Here is a 17021-nt window from a genome sequence, read left to right as displayed (position 1 = left end):
GTCATTTGGTTGATGTAGCAAATTTTTCAGTGCCATGTGTAAATCTGCTGATTTCTCCTAGCATGGACTCTGAAATACTGAGGCATGAAATATGGATAATGATCACGGTGAGTGTAGCACCGTTTGGTACCTCCAAAATAGCATTCAGTATTGTCATGGGAATTTTAGTTATTCTTCATGCTTGCCATAGGCCCAAGAAGTGATTAGTATCCCTGTTAGACTGCAAAGCTAAGGAAATGTGATGGCATGTCTTATTCTTAGAACAACTCTCTTTTGCCAAACCTGCCTGTACTCAGAGAGATATCTGTCGGAGCCTAAGGCCGCACAGACCCCGCAGGCCGCCAGGTCTGGTTTCCTGCATCGCAGAGCCTGGCCGAGGAGAGGGCTGCCTGCGGGGCAGTGGTGTAACAGCACTGCCAGGAATTGCAGCCCCTGGCATCGGCTCCAATCTGCATGAAGCAGCAGGTCGGGGGTGGGAAGGGAAGAGGCACATCTACAGAAATAGCATTTAAGTGAAAACTGTACCCGACGCTGCATGGGAAGATAGGAAGAAGGATCAATTCTTTTGCAGCTGAGAACGCGAGCTGTGCCAGACAGTAATTAAAAGCATTTTACTGTGCCTAGTAACGTGTCTCAGCTCTAAAGCTCGCATCCCGAGCCTGCTCTGGAACAGACCCGTTTTTATTCCAGCGAGACAGAGTGCGCCGGCAGCTTTGCAGTCTGGCTGTGAGCACTCCTGCAGCCCCTCTCCACCCTCCACAGCACTCCTCTCCTTCAGGCTGAAGCATCCCTTGCACCTTCCCTGGGCCTCGCCTTCCCATCAGCTCTGCAATGTGCTCCCAGGATCGCCTAATGGGGCGGTAATATTGCTGTAAAATTGATACAGACCGTGATTTCCAAAGCAGAGATCACCCTACTGAGCAGGAAGCTGGATTTTTAGACAACAGGATTTTGCTGTGTTTCCGGGTTGGGTAACCGATGACAGACGTTTTAGTGTATATGTCTGTGCTGTGCACACATAGGTGTTGTCCTCCTGAGGAGTCACGTAACACCCTGAAATGAAAAACAGGTGGTGTTGCAATGAAAATGTGATTGCTGAATATAGTGGGAATCACCCCTTCCTGAGACAGTCCGGCAGTGTGTGTTCCCTTCTGAACTTTTCATTTCTGTAAGCAAAAGTCTTTTTGCTTATGCACCTGTTTTTAAGGCTTCCTTTAAAACAAGGAAGAGCATTTTCCCATGATTCAACACTTATTGCAGCTATTTCTGTAACTCCAAACTTCTCGTTGAATAAGTTAGGGAAAGGAAAAGCAGAAATAGGTCAGTTATTTCAATAAGATGTAGTTGTCTCTCTTCACAGCAAGCTGCCTTTTTCGTGCCTATGTGAATTGTGCTAATGTATCAATGAATAAAGAAAAAAGAACAAAGTGAAGCAGAAGTGCCAGCTTTTTTATTCTGGGATTGCAGCCTCAGAGCCTTTTACTCAGCGGAAGTGATACCAAGGCTTCTCTGGAACATCTTGGCAAACATTCCTGAAATAATAGAAGTGAATTGGCTGCCCACCTCTCTGAATACAAGGTCCACTTAAAAACCCCACCCGTCATTTTGCTATCACAAAAATCAATTTCCACGTGCATCTTAAGTCCTGGTTCTAAGACGCGTTCTTGATGCTTTGCAGGGCATCGCCAATCCATAATATTAAGGAAACGTGGTGAAAGCTTGCTACTCTTAGGAGTCATCTGGCTTGAAATGTAGAGAAGTAGGCTGCCTTTAATCATTAGTCATAGGGTTACATTTTTCAGCTCGCTGCTTTTTCCTGGGGAGTGCCTGTGGCTGATACCAACCTCATGGCAGGTCGGCTGTCACATTGGTTTAGGCTAATCTGACTGTGGCTGGTCCTCGGAGAGGAGACCAGGAGGCCAAAATTATATTCCTCTTTTTAAATACCTCCATGCTAGTGTGCACTGCAGGAAGGGCTTTGTTTTGTGACTTTTAAATTTCATGATCGAAGGAAAATCTTTCTTACGAAATCAACCTCATCATTTGCTCTTCCCAGACTTCACATCTTAAAACCTGATTCACCCCGATGCTTTCCTCCGTAACAGCAATGACTTTATCACGCCTGAATTGTGATCGGGCACAGAATATTTCAGTGGGATGCTGCAGTGTGGGTACAGAGGTGATCTCAGTACCATGGCTGGCTTTCTCACATGGACAATTTTGTGCTGCTCGGTTTTAGAGGTGCAGGCGTTGGCAGAAGCAGCCTCCGCCATGCTGCAGGAGGTGAAGCCAGGGCTGTTCCCAGCCCGGCACTGTCCATGTGAGGCCAGGCCATCTTCTTTCTTCCTTCCTGATGTTGATGAAATCCTCCACTTCCTCCTCAACTTGCCCACCTCACGATTGCCTGTTACTCTCTTTTCTGTAACCCAAATTCTCCTCTGGGTCGTGACCGTTCGTCCCCATTTTTTAGCCTTTCCATGCTGAGAAACAGGGGCTGAATTTTCTCAAGAACTTAAGTAGCAGCATTAGTGGGGAATTTCAGTGCAGACAAGATGCGCCAGCCCCCGACATCCTAAGGATGTTTGTAAACCTGATAAAACATCATCCCTAAAATACTGTCAGCCTTGGGGCCCCTGCTGTTAGTGTGTGGAGAGGTGGGAACTAAAAAGAAAAATGCACCAACGCGCTCCATCACCGGGTTTCTTGTTCCTGGGACCCCATGCTTGTAGCATCTTCTTTTGTTTCAGTAGTACCACCCTTGGTATGATCTGCTCCTCAGTTTCCCTCTGACCTTCTGAGCTTGCCTTGTATTTAAAATCCCTTTTTGAGCAGTGCCTACTTGTGTTATCTCCTCAGGCTCCCCATAAAGGTCCTGGGTGTGCTGCTGCCCCCAGGAAATAGCAGGGAAGTTGCAATTGCTGCAAAAACTAAAACCTGAGTGCGATGGAGCAATCAGGAGGTCCGTGCCCTGAGTCACTCTGACTCGTTGCTTACCTTTCCCCTTCCTGTCTGTCATCTGCTGGCTAATGATTCTTCCCTGCCTTGTTTGGCAGGGTCTGGTACTGGTTTTAAGCCGCCTTTGTTTCGGGAGGTACCTGGCACGGTTGGGTGTTTGCAGAAAATACCCCACTGCCTGCGGTGTCCTCGCTGCCACACCAGTCCCAATCAAACAGCTCCCAAGGGGGACAGTGCTAAAAAAAAAAAAAAAAAAAAAAAAAAAAAAAATCACTATGTTTAAATGCTTCTTGTTTTGGCTGTACAGAGAGGCATTTTTAACAGCAGGGAGACCTCAGCCAGACTCCTCCACATGAGGCTAAAAGCCTGTCATTAAGAAAGGAAGGATTCAGCTGGACGTGGCGCTGTGGATCCAGGAAGAGGAGGGGAGGCTTCCTCACTCACTCACCCAACATCGGGCACGGTGACCTGAGCACACCCTATCCCTGCGTACTCGCCTTCGATAAAAATTTGCGTTGCGCTTTTGGAAAGAACCTGAGGGCTGAGTAGCCGTGATGCTGCCTGCCCGAACCACTGGGGAAAATGTTCTTGTGCAGTGCTGGTTGGCTGTAAAACTGTGACCTTTCATCAGATGCTACGTGATAAAATCTTGCTTCGCACAGGCAGGGTGAACAGGAATGCTGCTTCTCCTTGGGAGAAAAGCTGCAATAGAACACAGCACAATAACACCTCTTTTTTTGTGGCGTTCTTGTATCCCCTGAAGCTTTAGCTAATTTCTCTTTTTTTCTATTAAGCGATATAAGCAAGGGCGAAAAATTGAGGTTTTCAGATCAGATCTGGAAATAGAGAGATAGGATTGAGCACAGCTGTTCCAGGTCAGAGGAGCTGAGGAGGAGAAGCAGCCCTTGCTGATGGAGCAAGGTTATGCCTGTGGCCAAGGAATGGGCTTCAGTGTCAGAAATCTCCTTCGGGTTAGCCTTGGTTCAGCTTTGCTGCAGGGCAGAGTGGTCCCAGGAAGCCACCGGCATCTCAGCGTGCTGTCCCCTCATCCTGCACGAGGCAAGTCCTGGTGACACCCAAGCATCCTCTGCACCAGCTTCTGCCATGGCAGCTGCAGGCGAGCAGGACTATCCCCAGGGAACTTCAAAACAGCCTCATGAAAGGGTGGCGTAGGAAGGGGAATTCATGCAGAATTAGCTTCTACAGGGGTTATATAGGGTGCACTGAGCAGCAGTCGCGGGAGGCAGTAAATGAAACCAGCTCTCGGTGCTCTGCTCCAGCCCCTGGTTGGCTGGCAGGAGCAAAGCATCCGAAGGGATGATTAATATCCAGGTTGCTATAGCGACCGGGAGCCGTGGTGCTAAAAGCAGCCATTCTCCATCACCCCCTCTGTGCTGGCGCACACACACCGGCCGAAGGGTGCTGCAGGAGCTCTGCCCGCATGGGGCTGTGGATGCTCCCCGGGACAGCGGGGCCCTCCCACCTCCCACCCAATTCCTGGCTTCGAGGAGCTCGATGTGCTCGGGACACGGTGGGGCCGCTGCATTTGGCCACGCGGTGGCTCAGGCTGTAGGGCAGGAGCGATGCTGGGGCTTTGGGGGCGGCTGTGCCAGGCATCACGCCGTGCCAGCCACGGGCTCAGCGCAGCACGGTGGTGCAGCCCTGCTCCCCAGCCCCGTTCGGGGCTCCATTCCCCGCTGGCGGCTCCAGTGTCATCACGGGTGAAGTCAGAGCCAGTACTGGCAAACTGAGCATGCAGCTTCGCCCAAGCAAAAAGCCCACTGATATTTGATGGCTGCCCAGCAGCCTTACCTCACCTGCACAGGTTGGTCCCAAAGAATAAGGAACCCAAAAGGAGGAGAGAATTTCCAAAGCCTCCGCACTTGTTTTTTCACAGTAATTGTGTGTGATCTCTTTGAGGCTGAGTGGCAGGTTCCACCATTTTGTGACTGCAGACCTCTGCCTGCCGATTTCAGAAGTGTCTGTTTGAATTACAGCCCTGCACGTGGTAGTGGGGGAAGCAGAGCTGCTCCTCCGTCGGGCTGGCTGTGGGTTGTGGCTGTGCTGATAGGGTGACAGCAGCACTTTGCTGCAGCATGGCTTTCCAACCTAATGCACCCAGCTTGTCTTCAACCGTTTGACCACTGTTTGACACAAGGAAATCGTTGTCCCCTTGTAAATTTGAGTGGTAAGCAGCTGAAGAATCCCACATTTATCATTTTCATCATCAAAGCCTTCACCTCAAATTCTTTCAGGAGGTACATAATGCATTCCACCTGACTGAAACATGCTAGATTGCTTTTTTCTCTTTTTTCCAAATTTCTCTGTAGCCGCATAAATTCCTTAACCTTCAAAAATTCAGGTTGCAGAATTTTATCAGCATCTGCCAAAGCATCCAAGAGCCTCCTTTCGGGAGGGATGTGGCAAATGGGTGCCTCTGTGATGAGCTGAGGAGCCCAGCAGCTGGCTGGGTGGTGGTGAGGACCAGCGGTGGGAAGAGAACAGAGCAAAGCACCTCTGCTGCTTCTCAGCCTGTGCAGAGATCAAGGCCCATGATGTCAAAAATGGGAAGCCGGTCTGTGTTCATCTTCCTAAGTGGTCGTCTTTTATTTATGTGCCGGTGCATTTGTAATGCAGGATTCTTGGCGTAACCTCGTGAACGAGTTGATGTGCTTTTACCCTGTCTATAGCCAAGGACTTTGAATCATATTTTTGGCACAGTGGTTTTTCATAAAATATGTAACGCTCAAGCGTCTTGTGGCCAGGTTTGATTCTACTAAAGTAGAAAGCTGGATGAGAGCTGACTCTCACAAGCTTTGCCAGGCCTCAGAATAGCTGAGAAAATGTGGCTAAAAGGAGACTTCAGAAGAAGCTGTAGTTGGTATGTTTGTGCTGCACCAAGGGAAAGCTGCTGGGTTTAGGAACCGGGCCGGTTTGAGTAGATGAAGTCAAGTGGTAAAAGACATCCTTGTGTTGTAGCCCAACTGTAACACAGGTAACCATCAGCCTTGGAAACTCAGCTCCATGCTCATCCAAAGGCAAGCTGAACGCAACTGGAGCTGCAGAGCACATGGAGCCATCCGTGCCTGCCTCGTGTGGGCAGGGAGGAGCCAGGCTGCGAGGATGTAACACGCTCCTAAAGGTTGTTTCCTACCTAAGTAGCACACCCATTCCATAATTATGCACCAGAACTGGTTTCCACTCCTTTCCAAGGCAGGTACAGGTGCATTAGCCCCCAAAGACACTCCTGTTACTGCTGCAAACTCAAGGGTATGTGGAGAGATGGAGACAACTCAGGCACCTTTCCCCCTGTGAGAGGGATGCTGCAGACCCCAGATGTACCAGCAGCTCTCCCCCCTCTTTTTACTTTCCTTCACCTTATCTTGCAACATAGCAGCTTATTGCCAGTCTTTAGCATGTGGGAGAATTCATGTAAAATTTATAATTTTTAGCTTCAGAGAGAGCACAAAATACACAGAATTCTGGAGTGAATTTAACTCCTGCAGTGCTGAACTGCACACAGGGACTGGGGGTGAAGGAGTGGCTCTGTGGATTTTGGAGCAGGCATGTCCTTGTTACCCCAAGCAATTAAGCCAGCAGTGCAGCATGCTGGGGTGTCTCCTGTTAGGGTGCTAGGTCAGCAGCCCCTGTCTTTGTGCATGGCCCCTGGCAGCTGGGCACTTTGGTGGCAATCCTGTGGTGGCTGGGAGCCACCTTTTCCATTACCCACTGGAACTGGGTATTTTCCACACCCACACAGGGCTCTGAAATCATTCACTTTGCATGCTTGAGAAAATAAAATATTTAACACACTGCATGTGCTGCTTGCTTTTTTTTTTTTTTTTTGAAAGCCGCTTTGTTGATGAGATTTCCCAGGAAATACCCTACTTAGTGAATGCATTTTTCAACCAGAAAACCATTGGCCAGCTTTAGTGAATGCTTTGTAAGGGATAAATTACATCAGGCTTTGAATGCTGAAGACACAAGAAGAGAAAAAAGACAGAGCCTTCTCCTTTTGAAGTGCACATGTGAATTTTTCAGCTTCTATAGGAACAGAATTCGGGAAGCACCAGAAGGAGCAGGTGCCAAGGTCAGGGCATGGTTTGCAGCAGAGCTCAGGTTCCTGATGTGCATCTCCCCCATCCCCACGCTCGCATGGGAAGCAACGATCATGCTGCTGGTTGAGCAAAGCCACAGTCTGCGACAAAACAATCCTTTCCTTGAATTTCACCTGATACAGGTAGTTAAGGTCACATTGCTCCATCAAATTTTCCAGGTGGTTGGACCCACCATGCCTTCTGCTTGCAGCCAAAGTGCTGTCTCAAAAACACTTTTCGGGGCTTTCCCAATGTAAAATGCACACGTTGGGTGCCATCCTCCTGGGTAGTAAGGCTGGCTGTTGGGCTGGGACATCGTGCTCATGGACCATAATTGTACAGCCCTGCATGGGGAGCAGCCCCTGATCACCGTGGGGACCCTCTTTTGCCCAGGAGCAGGAGAATCAGCTGGCTTTGCTGGAAGAGATGGAAATATTTTACAGCTTGATGCTTTCCGGAAAGCTTTCTCTGGCTAGTCGGAATGGATGCACGAATGCCCGAGTTACTAAATAAATAAAGAATGAACTGCAACTCGCCTGTGCTGCTCTGGGACCACCTGACCTTGGGTTCAAGTAGGAATAAATGCATTTTAAGAATGAGAGAGTGAATCATTTAATGGACTAGGTTTGTTCCTCAGGCACTACCGACAGCCAGACGGGAAGCAATATACCTGGATCTGCCACAGACGCATCATGAAAAAAGCACATCCGTGTTATGGCAGCTGCTGTCTTCTTAGGAGAGCAGTTTTTATGGTTTAGACATGAAGACAGTGCACTGGTTGGGTGCCAACAGACCAGAGTATTTATAGCAGGCTTTTCTTCTGCCTTGCTATGTGGCATTGGACATATGTAACACTCTCCCTTGAGAATATTCATTTTTTTTAGATATTAAGAAATCTTGTTTTTCATTAAAATGGCAAGAATAGAGTTGCTGACGCAATTCAAGCCTGATGTTGTAATATGTGGTACTGTACGGTTCCCAAAACTTCAGGCAAGTGGCTCTGTGGTTTACATTGGTAAATAGATGTCAGCATGAGCTGAAGAGGAAAATGACACATGGGCAAGTCTGAGCCAGAGAAGATTTAAAGCCACTGTTCAAGGGTAGTGGCGGCGCTGTCAGTGGCACCATAGGGACTGCAGTTTCTAGCCTGGTCATTCTCTCGTAGATTAAAAATTGCCTTTGAAAAGGCATGTCTTCCAGCTTCCTATGTGATTTGCCTGAACACAGACCACGTGGTACAGAAGTGCATTAGAAATAAGCCGCAAACATTTGTTAGTTTTGAAGGCTGAAAAAAAATACAGGGTATCGAGTATCATCTGACTGCGGATAATTTTGAAAAATTACTGAGAAATGGCCAGCTAGAGCCACATTTAACTCAGCTGACCTTTGGTGGCATTAACATGCCTGCAGGACTTGTTCTGACCTTTGGCTATGGAAATCTGCCTTTTGATCCTGACTTGAGATCTCCTTTATTTGTGTCTGTCCGCTCTGTATTCTCTCTCCTCCATAGCTTTGACCTGTCAAATCCCAGCCAAGGCCACCTTGCTCAGAAAAGCCCAACCACGCAAATAGTGCTGGGTCCCTAAAAGCAAGAACCCACGTGAGAAAACAGCGCCCTGGCTGTCTCATGCTTGGCTCTGCTCTCTCACTGCGTGAGACCTTGGACTGTTTCACAAGGCAGGTTGTGAAAACCCTTTGTGGTTCAGGCAGTTGTCACAGCCCTGCCGTGCACGTGCAAGTAATGTAGGGCGAGCAGCAAACGGGTGGCATGCTGCCTGCCATGCTCACGTGTCCCCAACTCCTCCGGCTGCTCTTGAACTTTGAGCAGGGAGGAGTGATATGCACCCAAAAATGGGTCCCAGCTCATCTCCGTATCCTGGGCTTCTCCCCTTGGGGCACCAAGCCTGTGGGATGAAGAGTAGAGCCCGCTGGCTTGGTCTGGGGGTGCTCCAAAAAACATAAGCCCCTTTGGCAGCATGGAGAAGAGGTTTCTTTTATTCTCACTGTCAGCACTCATACAGCCCTGCATGCAGTGCAAGGAGGCAAAGAGGACATTAAATTATTTTCTCGGGTACACAAGGTAGTAAATCACAGCTTTTAACCTCCCATAGCTACGTGAGCCAGTGTATTTTAATGAGAGCTGGATGGGAAAAGGTGTTTCTGCCTCGGATGTCAGGTCCCAGCAGTGGGAATTCAAGCAGAGCACAGAAGGATGAAGTGTGCCAAGGAGTCACAGGGCCAATGCTGTTGGCATCATCCAAGTCTTACTTAGGGAAATTTATGCTCCAAGTGTGTAAATTTCTTCTGGAAGTGGGACCCAGGGCTTTGAAGCCATGCACACTTCACTTTGATGGCCCCCTTGAGAGGGAGCAAGCAGACACAGCGTGCCGGAGTGCGCCGCAGACTCTGCACAGGACGCTTCTTCCCCCGCAGTGAGGTGTCCCCAGGGCTGTTGGCATGTGGTGCCCGCCGTGCTGGTCCTGTGCACGGGGCGACTCAGACAACACAGAGGGAGATACAAAACACACATCCAGTCTTGGTGCTGGTTCTACGTCTGTACGTGCCAAGACCAGCTGTTCTTATTTTTGTACCATTGAAGCCATTGTAGTGTTACAGTTTCTCCGACCACCCACTCCCTCGGGCCCAAATACCCAGTATCATTGTCCTGCAAGCTGCAGCAAGCCACAAGTGTTCAGAGGAGATACACCCTGTCCCTCCCTGCCAGATACACAGCCTGCAAAGGCAGCACTCTATAAGCCCTTCTGCAGAAGACATTTATCTTTTCCACAAATGACACCTGTTGTAACTCAGATATGTAAATGTTGTGTCCAATCTCGTTTTAGATCCTGCTTATTTCTTCTCCCCTCTGTGCCACACAGTAGCAGTGAGTGGCACAGCTGCAGTGACCCACAGCAGTAACACATTGCCTGGGAATGTGTTTGAACCCACCTCGAAATTATCAAACATGCTGTTTGGCTTTCTGGCTTTTGTTGGAAGTAGGGACTTTAGTAGAAACAGAGACTTGAGGGCTGCCTGTTTTTTTTAGCCCTCTCTAGTTTTTAATCACCGCTTCTTACGTACCTTCTTCATGCAGAATATAGCTGCTGCTTTTTTTGGTTACTTTTTTATAGCCTCCCTTCATCTGTGAGCCTTTGTATTTCTTCATCTCTGACCCCCCCCCAAATGCCGCACCCGGTAGCCAGATGAGCCTGCAGCACTGACTTACATCAGGTGTTACAGCTGCTCAGTATTTGCCATCCTGCTCCTAATGCTCCCCAACAGCTTGTTTGCAGCCACATGCTGTCATGAAGCCTTAGCCCAGTAGTCGCAGTGATGACTCTTTCTAGAGGAGACGCCTTGATCTGAGTTCTAGAAAGATTTGCCCGTTTAAAAAAATCCCCTCTGAAATACATCACATTCGGTTTATTGCTGCCGAGCCCTCATTTCACACTGCACAGCATGCTTCATTCACCTCATTTAAATCCCTGCCACGAAAATCAGATGCTCCCTTTACTCTGTTTTCCTTCTTCTGTCCAAATTTTGATTCCTAAAAAGAACTTCTTCCACACTCCACGATTGCCCCAGCTGCCTCTGTGCCCCCCGCAGGCCGTATCGCCTGCCCCTTCTGCCGCTTCCCTGGGGCCCCCGCACTGCCGGCCCAGCACCGTGTGCGTTCACGGCTAAGTGAAGGGCATCACATCGACTACTGCTTCGCTCCGTTTCTATGCCTATTACAGTTCTTGCAAAACGTTGGAAGTCATCTGTGTTTGCTCTTAAGCATCCTGTGTGTTTAACATTTATTTAACAATACATTTATTTAACTTTCTGCCCGCTGTCTTTGCAGAAACTCCCTCTGATCTTTCTCCACTCTTTTTCTCCATTCGTTTTGCTCCCCACCACTTACTGGAGACAAGATGCTTTTGTATTATCAACAATGTTGACAGATGTCTGTGGCCATTTATGCGCTACTTGGCTTGTGTTTTCCCTGAGGTCCTAGATTAAATGCTCAGTCAAAACTCTCATATTTCATGGGCCAGTAGTCTGCTTCCACTCTGAGTCATCCCTTCTCTGCTGGTTTCCCTTTTGCCGGCGTTTGCCCAGGTGTCTCACCAGCTCCCACTGGACGCCTGACGCCACGCTGGCTGCAGGATGTGGCTGCTCACGCACGCGGCTCGCCGTGCGACACCGGCGGTGCTTAACCTGCACGCCTGCTCTCACGCAGCGACTGCCCCAACCATTCGCCGACAGCATCTCTAACAAGTGCAGGGCGATGGACTGCAGCACAGATGAGGGGCAGTAATCTGATAAAGGCAGTTTGCGTGCGAGGATGGCTCGGGGCAGGTGAAGGGAGAGAAGTCATGCGTCCTGCAGGGCTCGCTGAGCCATAAATCCCCGTAGCAGAGAGAGGCCCCTGCACACAACCAGCTGAGAGCAGCATGTCGAGGGAGAGGCCGCTTCCACCCAGCAGTACCATTGTACGAAAAGACCTATGTGGTCGCAAGCCACTGAGGCCTTCACGTGGTGCTAACGCCGTTATGGCCTTGCCGGGCCAGATCCTGACTCCCACAAGCGCTCTCCGTTTGTACTTTACACCTTCTCAGTTTCTTGCCTGGGTGCTGGGGGCTCACGTTTCTTCCCCAGCAGGCTCTCAGCCAGCACTTGCATCTCGCTGCCTCTTCTAATGGAATAGTTGTTAAAAATAAGTAATTTTATTTCCCAGAAGCTGCCCAGCAGCAGCATCCATCATTTTGTCCTAATTGACTTTACTTCCGTCAGCTTTCGGGTTACGTCCGGGCTTGGTGAGCAGCCAAACCTGCCATAAACCAGCTCAGATGGGGCTGCGCTCAGAGGCAGGGCTGTGCTTGGGATCTATGGCTCTATTAGCCCTGATGTTGTGTGCCTGGTCTCCTAAATGTGTGCCTGTGCAAGAGAGATGCCAGGAGCATCTTGGAAGCCCATTAAGGACTTTCTAAAATAGAGGTCAATGCCTGGAACAGCCTCTGTTGTGCAGGCGGAGGGGGCTGGAGGCAGCCCTGGGGGACTCTGCAGGGCCTATGTCCTTCGGGCAGAACCAGCACCTCCATGGGCTGCGGTGGGGGTGGAAGCAGAAGGATGAGGTCAGGGGGCTTCTCCTGAACTGAGAACACAGCATCCCAACAGGAGCTGTGTGTTGGTCGCAGGAGTTGGCTTTGAAGCCATTCTCAGTAAGAAACCGCACCTGACCCCAAGGCAGGAACTTAGAATCAGGTAGATCTGTGTGCACAGGCTGCAGGAAGCGACTGGCCGTGGGGCTAAAGCTCATACACACATCCTGTGCTCCTCCTCCTCCACAGGCTGGGGAGGATGTGGGGTTAAGAAACAACTCTTGAGAGTCAGAGGATTTGGGTTCAGCTCTTCACTCTGGCGCTGCATTCCAGCACCGTGGGCTTGTCACTTAGCTCCCTGCACGGTGACCGTGTCTTCGGCAGGGGGTTGGCAGTAAACACCCCATTCAGTTCTGCCCACCAACCTGGAGACGGTAAAATATTCCGTCTTCATTGCAAACCCCAGGTGTTCCTTTAAATTGTCAGGCCAGAGGATGACTAGTATGCAATTTGTAAATTCAGAAATGTTCCTCAAATACAAGCAACCATGGGAATGCTTATGGACTTACAGCAGGGATGGTGAGACAAGGACCAGTTTTATGTTTCCAAGCTTGAAATGTAATAGTGCAAGCATTCTTCCACCTTAATTTCACCATAACAACCCCATTTTCTGACCGTGATTTGTCTTACTGAGGTGGAGAGGTGGAAGGGCAAAGGACAACAGTGGGACAGGATTATGCAGTGAGAACTCAGGCCTTTCACCAGACTGTGCGGAGGTGAGACTTGTCTCTTTGACAAGTCTTTGTCTCTTTGAGCCTTTGCTGCCATCACTTTCTTGCTCAGTTTGACCTGCAGAGCACCGATGGCTCCCCACAGGCTGTTTTCACTGCGTGTTGCCCTCAGAATGCTTCGTTGGACTTTCAGGATTGTAACTGGACCACCTCCATCTCAGACTCTTCCTATCCCTTTGTGACCCAAATTCTGCAGGAACTTGGGAAGCATCTTCCCAGTTGTGCTATCTGCTAAAATCAAGTTGTGCCACTGAGCTTTGGGATGTCTTTTACCCTATCTTACTGGCTGATGCTGACAGCTGTTCTTTCCCTTTTGGACACTTATGAACCATCTCACTCCAGGACAGCCAGCATCTGCCATCTCCCCTTTTTGCCGCTGCACCAACAGGTGCGATGCAAATGTGACTGATGAACCAGGAACCAGGCTGACATTGTTTCCAACCTCATCTTTGCTGGGACTGACCTAGCACAGGAACAGCATCCAAGGGACAGAAGGTCCCAGCACATTGAGCTGCTTGTGGAGCTGGTGGCAGGGTTCAGCATTGCATCACTGTTGGGGAAGACCAAGGACAGGGTTTGTGATCCTTCGCTGGACTTGCAAAGGGTTCTTTGGGTGCCATTCAAGGGCCGTCCTGCTTCCCAACAAAATGTTTTGAGGTTGAAACCTGTTCTCACATGAAGAGCAACATGTGATGAAGTGTGGGTGAGTGCTGGGATCTGGATCATGTTGGGATCTGGAAAACATGGGGAGGAAGAGGAGCATGCACTTAACAGACATTTTGCATGGAGAGAAGATCTTCTCCATAGTCCAGTATCCCAGGACAACGTTAGTTCATGTAGACATGTACTTAGTGCAGTCTCCTTTCTCCAGCAAGAGCTGACACCTCCAGAAGTTTAGCTTCTTGCCTAAGGTTGCCCAAACACAGACCCCAAAATACATCCAGGAACATGTGAGTTCCAGGTCTGGTCCTGCTTGTGGTTGAGATTCAGCTGGGTGACATTCTTCTCCCTTGGCTTGGGCTGGCTTACTGCTGTGCAGAAGGGTCAACAGAGTTGAACTATTCGTGGCTGCAGAACCTCAATCTTCTTACCTGCGGTTTGGTGAGGGCTGCAGGAGAGGAGAGAGGAGACCTCAGCACTTAGCCCTGCTACAGACGCTTCATGCTAACCCTGCCTGCCAAGCACACGATGGCAGGAATCTGCAAGAGGCCCTCCTGCGTATACGTCTTGTTCTGCTAAGACATGGTAAAAATAGCAAACTAAGTAGGGATTTTAGCCTCAACTCACTGCAGCAAGAGTAAATAAGTATTAAATACCTGGGACAACGTGAGGGCTTTGTGTGCTGCTGCCCTGCCAGCACCTCTCCAAACAAAACAACCACTCAGTATTTTTAAGAGTGGTAAACTGCATAAAAGTGCTGCTTTTTGGGCTTGATCAGTCTGCGTTAGTGGTGTGGAAACGAAGCCTGTGCAGTTCAAAGGGCTTACGCCACATCACTGAAAATACTGCAGCAGCTAAAGCAAGGCAAGCCCTCATGTCTGTGAGCTAAGCACAGCCAATACGCAGAACAGAAACCCAGCGTATCCTCCATGCTATATGGCGAGAGGCAGTGGAGTTGATGCTGCTGAGTCTTCAAAGCCCTAAATATTGTGTTAAGAACTGCTGGAAGTTCAGCAGGATCTGAAGCACGGGTGAAGTTGCAGGAGGCTCTCCCAGAGGCCAAATTCCTGTGTTTCTCCTGCATCCTGAGGCCAGCGGGGGCTCACAGGGACAGGGCGTTTCTCTTGCTGCTTCACTCCACTGCTCCGTGGCGCCTGCTCCCTTCTGGTACAGAGGGGATGGCAGCAGAACGTGAATTGCCTGGAGGCAGTGAGGGAGCTCTCGCGGTGGCCCTGATGGCCGTGGCATCTCCATGGGCATCGCACTGCACAGCAGGGTCTGCCTGGTCATGAGCGTCCCTTGGCACAGCTGGCTCCACGGCCTAGCACGTGCAGATGGGTCTTAGATGTGCATTCAGAGCCCTGTTTCCTTCCTCAGAGGCCAGCGAGGGGCCTGGTGCTGGAACAAGTTCTCCCTGCACCCAGGAGCATCTTCCCTGTCCTATGTGTGAAACGTCTCTTAGCTCCCTGGGGTGGCCCCAGCGCAGCTGCACATGAGCAATGCGAGTTCAGCTCCAGGCCAGCCATGGCTGGTTGGAGGGTTTGGATTTACCACTGAACCCTTCCTCTCTGTGCCAATTGCCTGTCTGGGGAGCCAGGGTTGTTTTCTTTCTTTTTTTTTGTTTTTCTTTTTTTTTTTTTTCTTGCTGTGGACTTTATTTCTTCAATTCATGTGGAATTTATTTCTTCATTTTTAGTAACAAAGCTGGGTTAAAGGGTTAAAAAAACTGGGAATGGTTTGCAGTGACACAGTCCTGTCCCTGCCTCTGAGCAGGGCACTCTGACCCCGGGAGCTGCCGGTCAGTCTGTCTGTCTGTCTGTCTGTCGGTCTGTCGAGGAATTCCCTCAGTACGGCAGAAAAAGAAATAACAACCTGTGCTTCTTTGAGCTACATTAAGCTGTATTTTTAATCTGCAAGCTTGGAACAAGGGATGTCCTTGCTGTTTTTCTAATTTTAGAGACGAGAGTGATTTTTCACAAGGTCGTTCAGCAAGTGGGTGGCAGAGCTGGCAGCAGACCCCAGGCCTTCTGCAGCCCGGCCTTTGCTTTGGCCACAAAGCAGAATCCCCCCGGGCGGCGCTGGTCCCGCTGCTGGAAGCCCCTCGTGGGACACCCTCTGCCGAGGGGCAGGCAGGGTCTCGGCCGAGGCCCAGAGGCCGGGGGCCTCCTTGGTTTTATGCTTTCTGCCCCGCTTGCCGCAGGACGTGTCCTGACCCAACAGCACGGCCCGACCCTCACTGACGCTTTCTCTCCTTTTGCCTTGCAGCGAGAAGCGCACGCTGCAAGTCAGCGTCACCAACCCAGTGCAGTGCAGCCTGCACGGGCGGAAATGCACCGTCTCCGTGGAAACGAAGATTAACCAATCCCAGCCGGATTTCACCAAGCATCGTTCCGGTTTCATCCTCTGCGTGCCAGGGAATTAGCATCCACTCCGCCAGCGCAGCGAGCCTGGGGAGAGAGCGGAGGAAAGACAGACTGGGGCCTTGGTCTCCCTCCCTGTGCCTTGGATCTTTCAAGGGGAATAATGTAGAGATGCTCAGCTGTGACACAGTCATGCACCCAAAAAGATCTCTAAAGCTAGAGGTTTAGCAAACCCACATTCAGGAGAGGGTTTTACTACCATATGCAACAAAGGCTTAAAACAGCCAATGTGGCCTGTAACCATCTTACAAAACAGGCCAGAATATCAGGAAAGTGCATCTGAATTATTCCAAAAAAGCATTTATAGGTACTTAGCCCTCTCCTCCCTTTCCCACGTTGATTCTTCAGCCCTCTCCCCTGTTCCCTTCTGTGTTTGTCTGTCGTTTTGCAATATTGTGCAGCCTCCACCGGAGGAACCAAAGAAACCGGCTCAGGTAGGGAGTCTGGTGATAGGGCACCACATCCTGATGGAGACAGAGCCCCCTTTGGAGAGGAGGGCTGGTGTCTCTGCCGAGGAGCCGCCCGGCGCTCCCCCAGCCCCGCTGGCACGCACAGAGTTGGGCTGGTTGGGGACACGCAGCTCGCAGCTTCCCTGCTGGCATCCAGGAGCACAGAGGCAAGTTGGTGGGAGCCGGGTAGTCCAGCGCAACGGGGAATGGGATTCACAGTGCAGAGGTGTTTTTTTTTCATCTATCTGCATTGTTTTTGCCTTAATTACCCTCTCCAGTGACCAAAGTGGGTTCCCATTTGGACCCAGCGGCCTTGCAGAGTTTTCATATGATCCCATGGCTTCTTGGTATCCCCAGTGATGAAGTTTGGTGAGGGCTGTAAGGAAGCACTGGCCGGGTCTCTGCAGGGGCCTAAGGGTCCATGGACCCGGCCCAGTGCTGCCCCACTTTGCACTATGCAGACGCTGCTTCTGGCAGGGCAGGAACACAGACCCAGCTGCAAGGCCGGGCCCTTCCTTGAAGTTTCCTGGTTGGGTGTCAGCAGCCCCATTGCCATCACCTTGGC

At 50.2% G+C, this 17021-nt stretch overlaps 1 protein-coding gene across 1 annotated transcript in view; it reads left to right on the top strand.

Annotated features, from left to right (window-relative positions):
• The window catches only part of MYO1D (myosin ID), a 156382-nt gene extending 140231 nt beyond the window's left edge, over positions 1-16151 (top strand). The window contains exon 22 of the mRNA XM_084496140.1: positions 15853-16151. Within this exon, the coding sequence (XP_084352266.1) occupies positions 15853-16009 (157 nt within the window). The 3' untranslated portion in view covers positions 16010-16151. The remainder of the gene's footprint in view (positions 1-15852) is intronic.
• Positions 16152-17021: the final 870 nt, after the last annotated feature.

The sequence above is a fragment of the Aythya ferina genome (genome assembly GCF_964211825.1).
Source record: "Aythya ferina genome assembly, chromosome: 23".
Classification (NCBI taxonomy): Eukaryota; Metazoa; Chordata; class Aves; order Anseriformes; family Anatidae; genus Aythya; species Aythya ferina.
The sequence above is the reverse complement of the archived record's forward strand: the minus strand, read 5'-3'. Positions and strand labels throughout refer to the sequence as shown.